Genomic DNA, 15443 nt, shown 5'->3' on the forward strand with positions numbered 1-15443 from the left:
TTGGGTCTGGCCTCTTAAGTCTGATTCCTGCCACTCAACTGAGAATAAGGATCTTCCCAGGGTTCCAAGACTCAATTTCATAAATCGTCCTCGGACGGTGGTGTGTGTGCGTGTCATGCATGCGGTTAGCAGGGCCAGGAGTGCGGCACGGGTGCTGGAAGCCCCCTGTTGCTTCTCCTCTTTGGGGGGTGGTTATTAGGTAGGCTTGGGGAAGGCGGAGTTTGGGGGGCTGGGGGCGGGGCTCCTGCGCTGGGAGGAAGAGGGGGGGCGCGCTGGCTTCAGCTCCGCTCAGACAAAAGGCGGCGGCGGGAGCGGGCGGGAGGCGGAGCGGCGCCGCGCGGGCCTCAAGGTGACACCCGCCCCCGGCCCCGGCCCCCCCAGCCCGGCCCCCCAGCCCGCCTTCCCACCCAAGCCCCTTTCCCCCTGTGCCCTTTACAGGTCCCCTCCCCCCGTGCGGGGGGGTGGGGAGCAGAAGGGGCCCCGCCCCCTCCCGTCCTCTACCCAGGGCCAGCGCAGGATGCCCCCGGCCCCCGGCAGCCCCCCGGGAGGCCCTGAGCTCGACGCACCCCCTCTACGCCATGTCCCCCCCTGGCTCGGCCGCGGGAGAGAGCGCCGGCGGCGGCGGCGGCGGTGGCGGCCCCGGGGTCCCGGAGGAGCCCACAGCAGTGGCGGCGGCGGACGAGGGCCCCGCCCGAGAGGAGGTGAGAGTCGGAGGAGCCCCTTCCCCGGGCGCGGCCGCAGCCTGGCCCCCCATCCCCCTCTGCGCGCGGCCCCCACCGGTTCCGCCGCAGCGCGGCCGGCGCCCCGCACCCCGAGCCGGCCGCTGCAGCCGCAGTCCCGCGCCACTGTCCCCACCCGGCGGCGGGAGCTGTCCGCTGTGGCAGGGGAAGGGGCAGCGCCAGGGGCGGGGCTCGGGGGTCCTGGGCAGGGGGAGGGGCCTAGGGGCGGAGCCTCGCAGACCCCGGGCAGATCCGGGTGTGGATAGTGGCTCGAATCCTCTATCGCGGAGGGAATGCTATCTTGAAGGCCAGGAAGGGCAACTTGTAGGGGCCACAGCGGCAGGAGAACACCAGGGGAAAATGGTGATATTACCTGAGCTGGGGGTCTTAAGAAGGTCAAATGTGTAGAGGCGACACCCACCTAACCGTGCATCCCTCCCCTCAACCCTATCACTGGGAATGTGTGTGCAGCCCCCCACCACTAGCCCCCTCGCCCAGGGGGCCTGAGCCCAGGAACCCTTCATAGTGCTGGTACTAAGCATGTCCCTACTCAGGGGCCTTACTCTTCAGTGCTCCGAACCTGGAGACAAAGAGATGGAGGAAAGTACCGGGAGCACCCCCGTCTCCTATGTAAACTCACGCACACACATGGACACTGCACTAGGGCAGAGGCACACAGGCAGACAGGCCTGCAGGTAGGGCCCCTTTGCTCTCACTGGGACAAGTGTGCACCTGGGCAGGTGCACATATGCAGCCTCCCCAAGGACAAGGCTCCCTAAAAGGCTCTTGGATCCTCCGCTGGTTTGTTTATACTGTGTGCTATTTCCTAGCCCAGCTACCTCTCTACATTTCGAGATCTTTCCTTTGATTTCACACCAGGCCCACTGCCTGTTACTGTCCCCTTCTTTTCCATCCTTTTCTCCCTTCCCCTGGCTGGCCTCCAGGCCAGGTTCTGGGGACTGGAAGAGTAAGTCAGGATCTCAGCAGGAGTGTGCGAGGTTCCTAAAGCTGGACAGCAGGAAGGAAGAGTGGGAAAGCCCAGGCACCACCAGAAATCCAGCACCACGGTAGACAGCCAGGATGCAAACAAATGGGGCCCTGCCCTCAGGAACACCCAGTCTAGTAGCAGAGCCAGACATGTCAACAACTCACAGGGGCGACTGTGTGACAGAACCTGCCAAGTGCTTTAAAAAGCTAACAGGCCCCCAGGGAGAGCACCAAAAATCGATCTCTTGACAAATGACTGCGCTGCAAACATCTTCCTTCCTACCCCCCGACACCCAGTCCACATCCCCCCTCCCTAGCCACATGCCTCTGCCCTTCTAGATGTCTCCTCTGGAACTGCCTTCAGGGACACCAGCCCCCATCCCTCTTAGAACAGGGGAAGGATCTTAGGGTGCAGGAGGGAGATTCACAGGGAGCCTGGGGTACAGAATGGGAGGAAAGAGATAGGGCCTGGGGTTTTCTGGGGGTCCCCTTTCAACGGAGGTATGAGGCTATTTGTCTGTGAGGGACATGGAGGTGGATGGGTCAAAGAGGAGTGGGTCTTCTGGAATGTAGGGCTGAAAGAATCTGGAAGCGAGGGACCCACCTGTTAGGTGGGAAGGTGATGTCAGTGGAACACCTGGAAGAGGTCTGGGCTGGGGACCGGCCTTTGCTGATGCGTGTCTGTCCTCCCCTCTCTTCCCCATCCACACCTTTTCGTGTTTCATTGCTATCTTTGTGTTTGTCCTTGGACTGTGTCTCTGGGTGTTATCCTATCCATCCACGTCTTTGCCACCTGTGCCTCCTCTCTCCATCTCCGGTGCTGATCCCTTTCTGCTTCTTGGGGCATCTATTTGCACTTCCCTATATTGGCGCTCTGTTCCCTTTCCTGTCCCCATGACTCACTCTGGGTCTCTTCTGTGTCTATCTCTGGTCCTTGGCTCCCATCTCGGTCTTACATGATCTCTCCACATCCGTCTCTGCCTGTCATCTCTGGTGCTGGCCTCTGCCCCTCTGTCCCTGCATCCATCTTTGTTCTGGATCCTGCCACTGCCTCACTTCCCTCTCATCTCGGCCCCTCTTCCTGCCCCTCTGAGTAGCAGCGTCCCATCCAGCCCTCTTTCACCAAGTCTCTCTGCCGTGAGTCCCACTGGAAGTGCCTGCTGCTCTCCCTGCTCATGTACGGCTGCCTGGGGGCCGTGGCCTGGTGCCACGTCACCACGGTGACCCGCCTCACCTTCAGCAGCGCCTACCAGGGCAACAGCCTCATGTACCACGACAGTCCCTGCTCCAACGGCTACGTCTACATCCCCCTGGCCTTCCTGCTCATGCTGTATGCTGTCTATCTGGTGGAGTGCTGGCACTGCCAAGCCCGCCATGAGCTGCAGCACCGCGTGGATGTGAGCAGTGTGCGGGAGCGCGTGGGCCGCATGCAGCAGGCCACGCCCTGCATCTGGTGGAAGGCTATCAGCTACCACTACGTCCGACGCACCCGCCAGGTCACCCGATACCGCAACGGAGATGCCTACACCACCACCCAGGTGAGGGGCTGGAGGGGAGTGCCGGCCAGTCCAGATGGGAGGGGGGTGCACATCTGGTCCACCCTGCCTGTCTCCAGGGGGAGGAGCAGAGGCTCAGAGAGCTTTCGTAGGCACTGCAATGGAGGGGCAGTAACAACAATCATAATAATAACAGCGAACACCAGCAGACAGTCTGCCCCAACTACTTTACAAACATCAAATCATTTATTTACCCTTCATAACAACCTGATGAGGCAGGTAACTGTTATCCCCATATTACAGATGAGGAAACTGAGGCTTGGAGGGGTAAAGTAACTTGCTCAAATTCAAACAGCTAGTACCTGAGGGAGCTGGGATGTGAACCCAGGCAGTCTGCTCCAGGGTCTTTACTGTTTAGTGCTTAATAGTTGGAGACTGCTTCACGTGCACAGTCTCATAGCATGCTCTCACTTGTTCAGTGAGGTGGCTATTACCAAGTCCTCTTTCACAAGTAAGAAGACCTTAGCTCATCTGCAGCTTCCAAGTGGTAGTGCTAGGCTCAAACCCAGAGCCCTGGATCCCAAGCCCAAGGCTCCCAGAGGTGAGAGCCAGCTGGCAAAAAGGTGGAGGTAGGCGTGGGGGGACACATGGAAAGTGGTGGTGCTGGTGGGGATTGTCAGTCAGCGCTTCCTGGTCCCTCCAGGATTAGACGTGTTAAGAGCCCTGGAGGAATAGTAGGAGGAAGAGATTTTCCCAGGGGAGAGTGACCTTCCTCTCAGTACTGGGATGGGTAAACAGAAGCCTGGGGCCTTGAGAATCAGGAGGGAGGTGCAGCAATAGCTCAGAGGGGGAATAGGGAGACCAGAGACAAAGGCCTTCGAGAGGAAGCTCCTCTGGAGGGCCCATTTGGAGACCACTTGAGAAAGGAAGATGGGAAGGCTTTAGTGATGAGAGGGCAGTGCGGGACAATGGAAACAGTGGCAAAAGGGTCAGGCAAGCCCAAAGAGGAGTTCACGGCCAGGGCAGGACCTACAGATGAAGCAGAGCTTAATTAAAATTAGGAAGCACACATGTAGGGATGAGGTGGATTCCTGCCGTCATCTCTAACTCACTGATTAAGCTGAGGGCCTCAGTGTCTCTCTGTAAACCAGATGAGAAGATCCTACCCGACTCCAACAGGGATCAGAACCAGGACAGCTTGGGTTCTGACCAGAACGTACAAGAGCAGCGAAGGGGCAGACGGACGAGGGTGAGCAGACATAAGAGACCCCCGCCTCCTTCCCCAACGCCGCAGGTCTATCATGAGCGTGTCAACACGCACGTGGCGGAGGCTGAGTTCGACTACGCGCGCTGTGGCGTTCGCGACGTGTCCAAGGCGCTGGTGGGGTTGGAGGGCGCGCCGGCCACGCGGCTGCGCTTCACCAAGTGCTTCAGCTTCGCCAGTGTGGAGGCCGAGAACGCGTATCTGTGCCAGCGGGCGCGCTTCTTCGCCGAGAACGAGGGCCTGGACGACTACATGGAGGCGCGCGAGGGCATGCACCTCAAGAATGTGGACTTCCGCGAGTTCATGGTGGCCTTCCCGGACCCGGCCAGGCCGCCGTGGTACGCCTGCTCGTCCGCCTTCTGGGCTGCGGCGCTGCTGACGCTGTCGTGGCCGCTGCGCGTGCTGGCCGAGTACCGCACGGCCTACGCGCACTACCACGTGGAGAAGCTCTTCGGCCTGGAGGGCCCGGGCTCGGCCAGCAGCGCGGGCGGCGGCCTGAGCCCTAGCGACGAGCTGCTGCCCCCGCTCACCCACCGCCTGCCGCGGGTCAACACGGTGGACAGCACGGAGCTCGAGTGGCACATCCGCTCCAACCAGCAGCTGGTGCCCAGCTACTCGGAGGCCGTACTCATGGACCTGGCGGGGCTGGGGGCGCGCGGCGCCGGGGACGCGGGGGGCGGCTACGCGCCCACGTGCCGCTACGGCGGGGTGGGCGGCCCGGGCGCGGCGGGCGTGGCTCCGTACCGGCGCAGCTGCGAGCACTGCCAGCGCGCGGCCAGCAGCTCGTCCATCTTCTCGCGCAGCGCCCTGAGCATCTGCGCCAGCCCGCGGGTCGGCCCGGGCCCCGGCGGAGGGCCTGGCTGCGGGGGCAGCCGCTTCTCGCTCGGCCGCCTGTACGGCTCGCGGCGCAGCTGCCTGTGGCGCAGCCGGAGCGGAAGCGTCAACGAGGCGAGCTGTCCCACGGAGCAGACGCGGTTGTCGAGCCAGGCCAGCATGGGGGACGACGAGGACGACGACGAGGAGGAGGCCGGGCCGCCGCCGCCCTACCACGACGCCCTCTACTTTCCGGTGCTCATCGTGCACCGGCAGGAGGGGTGTCTGGGCCACAGCCACCGGCCGCTGCACCGCCACGGCTCCTGCGTGGAGACCTCACTGTGACCAAAGGCCTGCGACAAGCCCGCCATTCTCCCTCCTGCCCCCCGCCGGACTGCGCCCCCTGCCTATAGCAGGGGGAGTCAGGATGACGACTGCGGCTGTGCATGGCGCGGGGGAGGTTTGGGGGAGGCAAGGGTGAGCGGGACGGACTCCATGGGGATGAGACCCCCGCCTTCCCTGTACATAAACAGACAGATGGGTGGGAGGGGGCCGGCAGTTCCTGCAGAACCCCACTGGGGCAGAGTCGTCCCTTTCATCCCCGCCCCTGAGTTGCTGAGGGCACCCCTCCCCTTCCTAGACGCACACTGGATTTCGCGTCCAGCCCTTCAATGGATCTTCTGACTGTTAATGTGGCGACTGTGCTGTGGGACTCGTGTTGGGCTTCGTCTCAAGTGAGAGGCACTGGCTGTGCAGCCGGGGAGGTTCAGAGCCTGGGGAAGGGAAATTGGGGCTTTCCTTCTAACGCTGCCTGGATTCCCGGGTCTTGTCTCTGCCGAGGGGGCTCTGGTTTGGTGAACAGCAGGGCTAGCTTCTAACCAGCTAATGAATTCAGTGGGTCTGCGCGGGGACCAGGTGTCACCCCCCATCTCAAAACCGATACTCCATCTCGAAACTGGAAATGTTGCTATCCTCTCCTGGGCACGGGCGCACAGGCGGGGGCGGGGCGGTTTCCTTTCTGCCACTCCCACCACTGTTGTTTGTTTCACTGGGCCCCTGGAGTCTGGGTCGTGAAGAGACGACACAGAAGCCACTCGCCTCCCTTCCCTCCTGCTCCCTGGCTCTGAAGAGCTGTTGCCAGGGGGGCAGGGCAGGGCAGCGCACCGCGATCTTTCTCCGTCCTCCGGGCAGCGTCCTTCTCCCTGGGTTCTAGGAGGGCACTCCTTTCAGAGAGGGTGAGATCCCACCCAAGCAGCATTCCGTAAAGCTGGTCAAAGTGAAGGACTGAGTGGGGAGCTGAGGGGTAGACCTGAGTGACAGTGGGGAGCTCTGGAAGCGGGACGGGAGTCGGAGGAGAGGGCAGTGGAGGATGGAGTGAAAGGGCCTTCAGGGGAGGGCGTGTCTTTGAGGACCTTGTCACAAGCCCCAGCTGAAGAAATACTCAATTCCAGTGGCAGGGACAGAGTCAGATTCTCTAAATCTTGCCCACTTCCTCCCTCCTCCCCTATCCCATGAGCTGACGAAGCCCTGCTGTGTGTCCCAGGGTCTTCAGAGGGGCATCCTGCCCCACATCCTGTTCCCCCAAAGCTCTGATGTCCCCTTCACTCCCCACCGCTCCCACTCTGGTGTGCTTCAGTGTGCATGTCTGCGTACAGCCACCCTCCTCCACCCCGCCCTCCCAACTCCCCCTGCTAAAGTTTTCCCAGCAGACTTAGTGCCTAGGGATTGAGCTCATATTTCAAGTTGAAGAGGATACCCCTTGGGCTGCCTAACATTGCTCACCCCTGATGCTGCTTCTCACTTTGCCTGAGCTATCAGAGCTCCTTCTTCCCCTCCTGCAACACCCCCATCTTCTCCCAGCCAAGCTAGGCCTGCACCCACCAAGGGCATGGCCTCCACCTATGCAACATCTCTGGCTCCCCAGCCCTCCCTCCTCCCCGGGGGACTTGGGAGGCACAGGTTGTAGGGACCCCACAGTCTGTGGCCTGTGGCAGTTGAGCTTTATTTTCCTGTGGAGATGGCTGAAGGCTGGAGAAGGGGAGGCTTAGGCAGGAGGGTACAGCTGCCCATTATGATTCCCTGGACAGCAGTACCCATCTGTCTACCAGCACTAAACCCACCTGGACCCCGAGTCCATGTTCCTCGGGGGCCTGGTGCTTGGAGCACCCCTCGTTCCTCTGAGCGGACGTCTGTGAGGTACAGATGGTGAGCTGTGGCCTCAGGCCCCAGTTCTTGGCCAGCTGGCACCTGGACATCTCCTGGCTCCAAGGAAGGAGGAACTCAGCCCCTCCCTCAGGATCGGTTCTGAGGCAAACCCAGAGCCGGACGAAGGTAAAGGGGCCCCTGTTACTACTTTTGCCTGTGCTGACCGTTTCTGCCTAGGTTTCTCACACAGACAGCCTCATCTCCCACACATGCACAGACTTAGGAACCAGTTCTTTGGTCTCTTTCCTTGGTAGCTTTATTGATTGCCAGGGAAAAGGAAAACCAGAAAATTAATCTACAATTAAACTTTACGCTGAATGTTCTTGTTTCTCTAATTAGAACCTCTGCTAGCAGCCGTGGCTATGTGCGCACACACTCACCCTCACACCTATACATTTGCACTCTGGAACTGTCAGAGGGTATCAGGCACAGACAGACTCGAGGTTGCCCGGACAGGCACGCATTTGCAGTCACTCCCAAGCCCCCTTTGGTGCTCTGCTCAGCGCCTGCTTGTTGGGAGGAGTCCCCAGAGAGCAGGCACCTGTAGGCTGTGGTTGCAGCCTACAGCCCACACTTTGAAAACCGATCTGCAGGTTGTGGGGCCCCTCAGACTGAGGAGGATGGGAGATGGGGCTCAGCCTGAGTCCATCAGTCAGGTCCTCTCATGGCCCCGTGGGTTGATGTGATTTCTGTGGGTGTGGCTCCAGGGTGCGCAGCCACAGAGTGTTGGGGACTTGTGGAGGGAGTCTGGAAGGCTCTGTGTATCCTGGGGACAAGGGCTTGTGGGGTGGGCTGGGCCTGGCTGGGAGAAGACAGGTCTCTGTCAATTGGGTGCATCACACTGTGGCCTTTCTGTCGTGGATTTCCAAGCGCAAAGATTGTACAAATCAAACTGGTGGATAATAAAGTTTTGGATGACTCACTGACTTCCCTCCCCAGCGTGGCGCTTCCCCCACCATCTTTGCCTCCCATGAGAAGCTCTCTGGGGAGGCTGGTCTGAGTCCACCCCCCCACCCCTGTCACCTCTGTTTCCCCCTCCCTAGGTTGTGGGGAAGAATTAGGGGATGCCACGGTCTGTAGAACTGGGTTACTCAAGCAGAGTGAATTAATAGGGAGGCGGCATCTGCAGGGGTGAGGGTGGAAGAGCCAGGCGAAGTTTTGCTGTCGCAGGACCAGGGGCAGGGAGAATGAGTGTGTGTGTGTGTGTGTTTGAAGGAGGTCAAGGATCTGTTCCGTAAAGAGGAAAAGGGTGGGGATGCGGGTCAGGGACATGGGTGGCCCTGTGGGAGAGTCTGGGCAGGCAGTCCTTCAGAGTTCTCTCTGCCTCTCCCTATACCTGGAAGAAGTCATTTATTTTAGGGGGTCTGGTAATACCTTCTCCCTGGCGAGGGGGCTGGGTCTCACTTTACACTCCTTCTCTCCCCCCCTCCCCCGTCCTAGGCCCCCCCCTTCCTCACACCTCTGTGCACACGACCCTCGATTACATTCCGAGGATCTTCATGGTCTCCCCCTCCCTCCCTCCTGGTGAACCAGTGTGACACTCTGCAGCAGGCATGGGGGACACATGAATTGGGGGGGGCAGGGACCCAGGCCTGGTTACTGCCCCAGCCCTGCCCCTATCTTATCCTGCGGGGTTCTCAGGGCCCTTGGCAGTGAGTGGCGACAGGAAGTGGCTGGGATTCAGGGTCCGCTGGCGGGCTTCTTCGCGGTTGGCACAGAGGGCCTGGCCAATGAGGTACTCACTCTCCTGGGTGATGTCTGACAGGCGCAAGTCAAACTGCAGGAGGGTCCTGTTGTCCGACATGCCTTCCAGGAGCTGCTTCCCGCCGTCCTGGAGGAGGGGTGCAAGGGAAGGGTCATTTTTTTAAAAGGTTTTTAGAGAGAGGAGAAGGGAGAGAGAAAGAAGAGGGAGAGAATCATCAGTGCACGGCTGCCTCTCACACTGCCCCCCCCCCCCCCCCACTGGGGACCTGGCCCGCAACCGAGGCATGCACCCTGACTGGGAATCGAACCAGCGACCCTTTGGTTTGCAGCCCGCGCTCAATCCACTGAGCCACACCAGCCAGGGTGGGAAGGGTCATTTGTTTTACATAGAGATGTGACTGTAACAGAAGTTCCACAAAATGGTGCTTAACATAATTGTGCAGCACACTGACATTTTCATTCTATTCTGTTCTGTGTGAGCTGCAGTAGCCATCTTGGGACCCCATGAGGAGCGCCAGAGAGGCCATGGCCACGTGGCTGGGGGGGGCAGAACAGAGGCTGGCACTGAGCCCGGGAATTTTCCAACCCCAGAGCCCCCTACCTTGGGGCTTCTGATAATATTCCCATAGGGAATATTCCCCTTGTTTAAGCCAAGTCCAAGAGCACCCCCTTTGGAGACAGCGTGAGTGTGAGCAAGGCTGCTCTCTGGGGAGGTTTGGTAGAAGGTGCAGGGCCTTAACTGAAGTACCCAGAGGGGCCTCCACACCACTCCTCACGGCTTCAGCCCCTTCTGGGTTGGGTGGGCTAGGCCCAGTGCAAAAGCATTTCATGTTGGGAGGCAGAGCTGCTGCTCTGTGGTTGTGACCCAATAGTGTGTTGCAAAGTCAACGTAATACAGAAGCATTTTTTATTTAAAAAAAAAAATAGATTATAAAGGAAAACATCAGCAGCCATACCAAGCAGTGAAAGTAAATTTCAATTATGTTACATCCATGTATCTGTTTGTTCACTAGGTATTCATGAAAATTGCATTTGTTACTGTGACTCTTGATCAAGACAGTTTGAGAAACCTGGTCTATCGGAAAGGACCCTGGCTTGCAGTCAGTCCTGGGTTTAATCGCAGCTCTGCCACTTCCTACTGACTGGGTGCTCTCGGCAAATCACTGATGTCTCTGAGTCAATTTTCCATCTGTAAAGTGGGGTTAATAACACACATTTTACTAGATAACTGGAGGGTTAAAGGAAAACTAGTGGATATTGGGTACCCAGGCATAGTGTACTCATATAACCCTGAGTGATAGCAACAGCTAGCAATTACTGAGGACCTAGACCGTGCCTGCAATGTTTAACTGCTTCACAAGCATCACTCATTTAATCCTCCCAGTAACAACATGTAGAAGTAGATGCCATTATCATCCCCATTTTACAGATGAGAAAATGGAGGCCCCCAAATGTTAAGTAACTTAACCGAGGTGCTAAATGGCAGAGCTGGCATTGGATCCAGGTAAAGTCTGTGATCTTAGCAATCGCCCGGTAAGTGCCCCAGGACCGCTGGATTCCACCCCCACCCTCAAGGCCCCGGGGGCCTCTCCGTGGCCCTGCCTGCCCCAGGAGCTGGGGCTCACCGGTCCTATGTGGTTGCAGGACAGGTTGATGCTGGTGAGCGTGGTGTTGACAGAGAGCACCTGGGAGATGAGCGTGGCTGTAGGCTCAGAAAGCTCGTTGCCCCCAAGGTGCAGCGTGGTGAGGCCCTTGTTGGTCTGCAAGGCGTGGGCGAGTGCCTGGCCGCCCTCATCCTCGATGCAGTTGAGGCGCAGGTTGAGGGAGAGGAGGTTGGTGTTGTGTGCCAGAGCGTGAGCCAGCGACTGGGCACCAGGCGCGCGCACCTGGTTGTTGGCCAGGTTGAGCACACGCAGGCGACTGTGGCTCAGCAGCTTGGCGGCAGCACGTGCACCACGGTCCCCAATGAGGTTGTGTGACAGGTCCAGCTCCTCGAGGGCTGGGTGGTCCAGCAGGCTGCGAATTAGGGCGCGCGCCTTGTCGTCATCCACCTTGCTTCGGGTCAGCCTAAAGATCTGTGGGCAAGTAAAGTGTCCATAGCACTTGGTAGCCAGGGGTAACCTGCCTGCTTACCTCCCTTCTGCAGGTAGAGGAGGGAGCGAAAGGGAGGCCTGAGGCTCAGCTCACCTTGCATTGGCCTCCTGGCTGGCTCTTGGGCAGGGAAGGTGTACCCAGCATGGCAGAGTGGTACGGAGTTGGTGGCAGGTAGTAGGGGGAAAAGGCTACTGTTTCTTGAGAAATTACTGTGTGCTGGACATGCTGCTAGAACGTTTCACAACCACTATCTCTCACCCTCAGCATCCCAGTGACATAGAACGACTTATCTCCATTTTACAGGCAGAAAATGGAGGCTTAGGGCAGACGCATCATGTGCCCAGAGTCACACTGTGGTTAAGGTGTGGGGGCAAGTTTTTAATCCAGGTCCGTTTGACCTAGCAGTCCCTCGCCACCCCCTCTTCAGCTGGCTAAGATCCACCATGGCAAGGAAAGGAACTTTTCAAAGGAGATTGCCAGGGTAAGAACCAGGGAGAAAGTGGGAAGGGTGAGAGCCAGGAATTGGATGGATGAGGTAAACAGGTAAAAGAAAGGGTGCAGGATAGCATTATGAGTATGAGAGATGGGAACCCTATCCCTTTTCTTCTCACTGACCCATTCCGTTCCTTTCTCTTCCTTGAGACCTCAGAGTGGCTGGCCGGTCTGCTCCCTCCCCATCCTTCAGTCTTCTCCTTTCTTTTTACCACTCTTAGGCAGCGTAGAGGCCTTTGTCTTTCTCACCTTCTCATTGCATCCGTCTGGCAAAGCTCCAACCCTGGATCCAGCCCACTGTCTATTTTCTGCGCCCAGGCAACTGACGCGATGGCAAATGTTACGTGACAGAACTGGCTGGTCTCACTGGAGCCACCAATTGTTCCTCAAGGCTGTGTGCTGATTCAGTTAGTTCTGTTTCTCTGGCCAACATGTCCTCTCATAATCTACAACAATTTCGACCTTCCCCAGCCTCCTCAGACTTCAGGGACCACCCTAAAACCTTCTTCCAGCAGGTGAATCTCCTCCTGCCTCCACAGCCAGTGAATGGGAACCCCTGATTTTCCTCCACTCTCCCTTCTGTCCAGAGCCAACCGCCCCACCCCTCCTGCTTTCTCAGGAGCCTTTCGTGGTCAGTGGACCTGTGCCTCTGTCCTGGACTCAAACCATTTCCTGCAATTGGATGAAAATCTACATTGGTTTTAAACTCATGCAAGTTTCTTCTTAAGAAAACCCCAAGCCCTCATCTATTCCTATCCTACCTTTCTCCCCTTTCACAGCCAAGTTCTTGAAAAAGTTGATCGCAGACATCCAGTTTCCTCACTTCCCACTCTCTCCATAAACCACTGCGATCTGGGATCTGGCCGTTGCTCCTGGCACCCCGCTGACATAGCTCCTTCCTCCCCCCACCAAGTAACCTTCACGTTTGCTAAACCCAGCCCTCAGCGCCACCCACCCCACTGCTGCTCACCTCCTCTTCTTGAAACGCACCCTCCCTTGGCTTCGTGACACAGTGCCATGTCCCCTTTCCTTCCTTCTCCGGTTTCCTGGCAGGCCCTCCCTCTACCAATCAGAACATTTGGGACTTATTATACTAAAAAATCATTCAATGTATATCTGGAATTCGAGTTTGACTGGACGCCCTGGGTTTTTTGGGTGTGCTAAATCTGGCAAATATCCTAGATGCAGTTTCACATTCACATGATTGCTGATTAGTGTCTTTTATTGCACTAGACAGTTAGCTCCAGAGGGCACAAACGGTATAATTTTGCTCAATGCTGAGTCTTCAGCACCTAGGACAGATCCCAGAGTGCGGATGTTTGTCGAATGAATAAATAGCTGGTGAACTGGGAGGGCAGTGCCTTGTTCATCTCTGCATCCCCAGAACGCAGCTGGGTGCAGGGTGCATGAAGGGACACTCAGTCAGTGAATAAGGAAATGAGAGGAGGAAGATGATGATAGCTGAGGAAGAGGAAGAGGAGGTGAGAGGGAATCAGAGAGATGCAGAGAATGGGAATGGAGGAAGGCTGGGGGGCAGGACCAATGGTACCTTGAGGGTGTGGCATGCCTTAAGGGTAGCTGCCAAGGACTGGCAGTCACGGTAGGTGAAGAGAAACAGGTTCCACTCAAAGTTCATGCCGCAGTCCTTGACGCCATACACCAGGTCCAGCTCCTCCAGCTGGGTCAGGCCAGCCACCAGGTCACCCAGTTGGTAGTGGTCCATGGTGGGCTCGTCTATCTCTCCCTCGCTGCCGGAGTCGGATTGGTCCCCACTGTGTGGCGGAGGCGGGAGCTGCACCGGTGGGAGGAACTGATCCACGTGGACCCTACGCACATAGGTCCTGCAGAGCGGCAGCAGGTCGAGGATCACGGCGGGGTCCGTGGTCCCTGGGATGAAGTGCTTTATCAGATTCTCCAGGTGCCGCTCGAAGAACACACGCTTCCAGCTGCCGCCGTGGCAGTCCAAGTGGCACACAGGCCAGCGCTGCACACAGCAGCGGTGCCAGTAGCTCTCATCATCGATCAGGTTGGCAGTCACAGCCAGCGGCAGGTCAGGGGACAGGTGGTTCAGCACCTTCTGCTGGTGTTGTGGGAGCAGCTTCTTCAGGATAGGGTTGTCTTTGGGAACAGAAGAGGGAAAACAGACGTCACAGTGCTGGGGACACCACCACATGGTGTCCTGGGCTGGGCCTGCCCGGGGGCGCGGAGGAAAGGGAAAACCCTCCCCTGCCTTCAGGGAGCCCCAGTCTGAGTGGGGAGGCAGACTTAACTCTCAGGGAGGCTCAGCCGCACAGGGAAGACATAGGCCCTGGCTTTGGGGTTTTCCTTGCCTGAAAGTTGACATCTGAGCCTCTGGTTTCAGGGAATAAGGAAAGAATCTTAGGTCCAGTCCCCAGTCATCACTTAGTCTGGTGCAGGGGACAATCCCTGACTTCAGAGGCTGTCAATTTGATTTGATTCACGCATTTCACAACAAACAAAAAAATTTCTTAGCACCTGCTATTTGCCAGACACGGTTCTAAGTGCTGAGGGCATAAGAGGGAATGGAACAGAGGCAGCTGCTCCTTGCTGTGTGGGGAGACAGACAATAAAGAGGCCAAACACATAGGTTAGGCGGTGACAGATGCTGTAGACAGAATTACGGCCCTGTCCTCAGAGAGCTCCCATCCAATAAGAGAGGCAGGCAACTTGTCTTTGAAAAGGATGGGCATCGGCAGCACACATTGCCCAGAAGTAACCGAGAAAATATACACGCCACAGGGGACTGCAAGAGAGTAAAGGCCAGTCAACCAGGGAGGGCTTTCTAGAGGAGGAGATAGGGAGGGTTTGGGTGTGGTTTTGTTGGAGAGAGTAGGAAAGGTGAGGAGAGGGTGTGGTCATGGAGGACACACTGCGGGTAAGAGTCTAGTGGGGCCTGGAGGTAGGAACAGCAGGAGAAGATGTCTTAGCTCCAGGGGGCAGAGGGAAGTGTTGAGTAGGGATGAGGACTCTGTATGGGAGGGCAGGGGCTGCCCCAGGACCCAGCCTCTGAGGCCTCTCCTCCAGGCAGTCCCCACCCACTCTGCGCCGCCCCTGGCCTTCTCCCTCCTGCCACCGGCAGAAACACACTCACTCTTGAAGTTCTGGACGATGTGCTGGATGCAGAGCTCTGTGAGCAGGGGCACGGTGGCCAGTGACCACTCAGCATCCTCCGCGATGATCCTGCGCATCTGACGGACAGCGGCTCCAGAATTCGGGCCCCTGGACTTCACGGGGGGTGGGATGGCTGAGGACTTTGAGACCCTTGGACCTGAGCTCAAAGCTTGGCCTGCAGTGGTGGACCGGTCCTGGGTGGAGATAAAGGACCGGCTGCGAGCTGAGGTTGTCGGTGTCACGCTTTCCTGCGTGCTGGTGACTGGCAACATAGTGACAGGTGACCGCTTGGTAGGTCCTTGATGCTGGTGAGAATCTGGAGCCAGAGGAGGGGACAGAGCTGTTACTTTGGAGGGTCTTGGTAGGCATGTATCAACAGAGGTAGCACAGAGTGGTTCTTAAGGTTCAGTCTGGAGTAGAGCAGATTCAGGTGCAAATCCCTCTGACTAGCTGTGTGGCCTTGGACAAGTTACTGAACCTCTCTGAGTTTCAGATGCCTCCTCGGTGAAACGAGGATAACAGAATAAGATGACTGGG

At 57.9% G+C, this 15443-nt stretch overlaps 2 protein-coding genes across 2 annotated transcripts; one reads left to right on the top strand and one right to left on the bottom strand.

The window, feature by feature from the left end:
* The first annotated feature begins 273 nt into the window (after positions 1 to 273).
* Positions 274 to 7745, top strand: TMEM151B (transmembrane protein 151B). Its single transcript, XM_053913768.2, has 4 exons — positions 274 to 349; positions 439 to 701; positions 2804 to 3244; positions 4497 to 7745. Exons 2-4 carry the CDS (start codon positions 579 to 581, stop codon positions 5622 to 5624), a joined length of 1692 nt encoding a protein of 563 aa, XP_053769743.1. The 5' UTR covers positions 274 to 349; positions 439 to 578; the 3' UTR covers positions 5625 to 7745.
* A 1243-nt stretch (positions 7746 to 8988) lies between these two features.
* On the bottom strand, positions 8989 to 15231 carry TCTE1 (t-complex-associated-testis-expressed 1). The gene is made up of 4 exons (XM_053913770.1): positions 14887 to 15231; positions 13324 to 13892; positions 10814 to 11263; positions 8989 to 9315 (listed from the first exon to the last, which is right to left on the bottom strand). The coding sequence occupies exons 1-4, from the start codon at positions 15176 to 15178 to the stop codon at positions 9106 to 9108; spliced, it is 1521 nt and encodes a 506-aa protein (XP_053769745.1). The 5' UTR covers positions 15179 to 15231; the 3' UTR covers positions 8989 to 9105.
* Between the last annotated feature and the right edge of the window lie 212 nt (positions 15232 to 15443).

The sequence above is a fragment of the Desmodus rotundus genome, chromosome 11 (assembly GCF_022682495.2).
Source record: "Desmodus rotundus isolate HL8 chromosome 11, HLdesRot8A.1, whole genome shotgun sequence".
Classification (NCBI taxonomy): domain Eukaryota; kingdom Metazoa; phylum Chordata; class Mammalia; order Chiroptera; family Phyllostomidae; genus Desmodus; species Desmodus rotundus.

Bases quoted from the DNA above. Each gene is read 5' to 3' on its own strand.
- TMEM151B (XM_053913768.2), top strand. From the start codon at position 579: ATGTCCCCCCCTGGCTCGGCCGCGGGAGAGAGCGCCGGCGGCGGCGGC. The intron at 702-2,803 runs GTGAGAGTCGGA...CCCTCTGAGTAG, and splicing joins AGGGCCCCGCCCGAGAGGAG to CAGCGTCCCATCCAGCCCTC. The intron at 3,245-4,496 runs GTGAGGGGCTGG...CCAACGCCGCAG, and splicing joins ATGCCTACACCACCACCCAG to GTCTATCATGAGCGTGTCAA.
- TCTE1 (XM_053913770.1), bottom strand. From the start codon at position 15,178: ATGTTGCCAGTCACCAGCACGCAGGAAAGCGTGACACCGACAACCTCA. The intron at 13,893-14,886 runs GTGAGTGTGTTT...CTGTTCCCAAAG, and splicing joins CATCGTCCAGAACTTCAAGA to ACAACCCTATCCTGAAGAAG. The intron at 11,264-13,323 runs GTACCATTGGTC...ACTTGCCCACAG, and splicing joins AGGCATGCCACACCCTCAAG to ATCTTTAGGCTGACCCGAAG.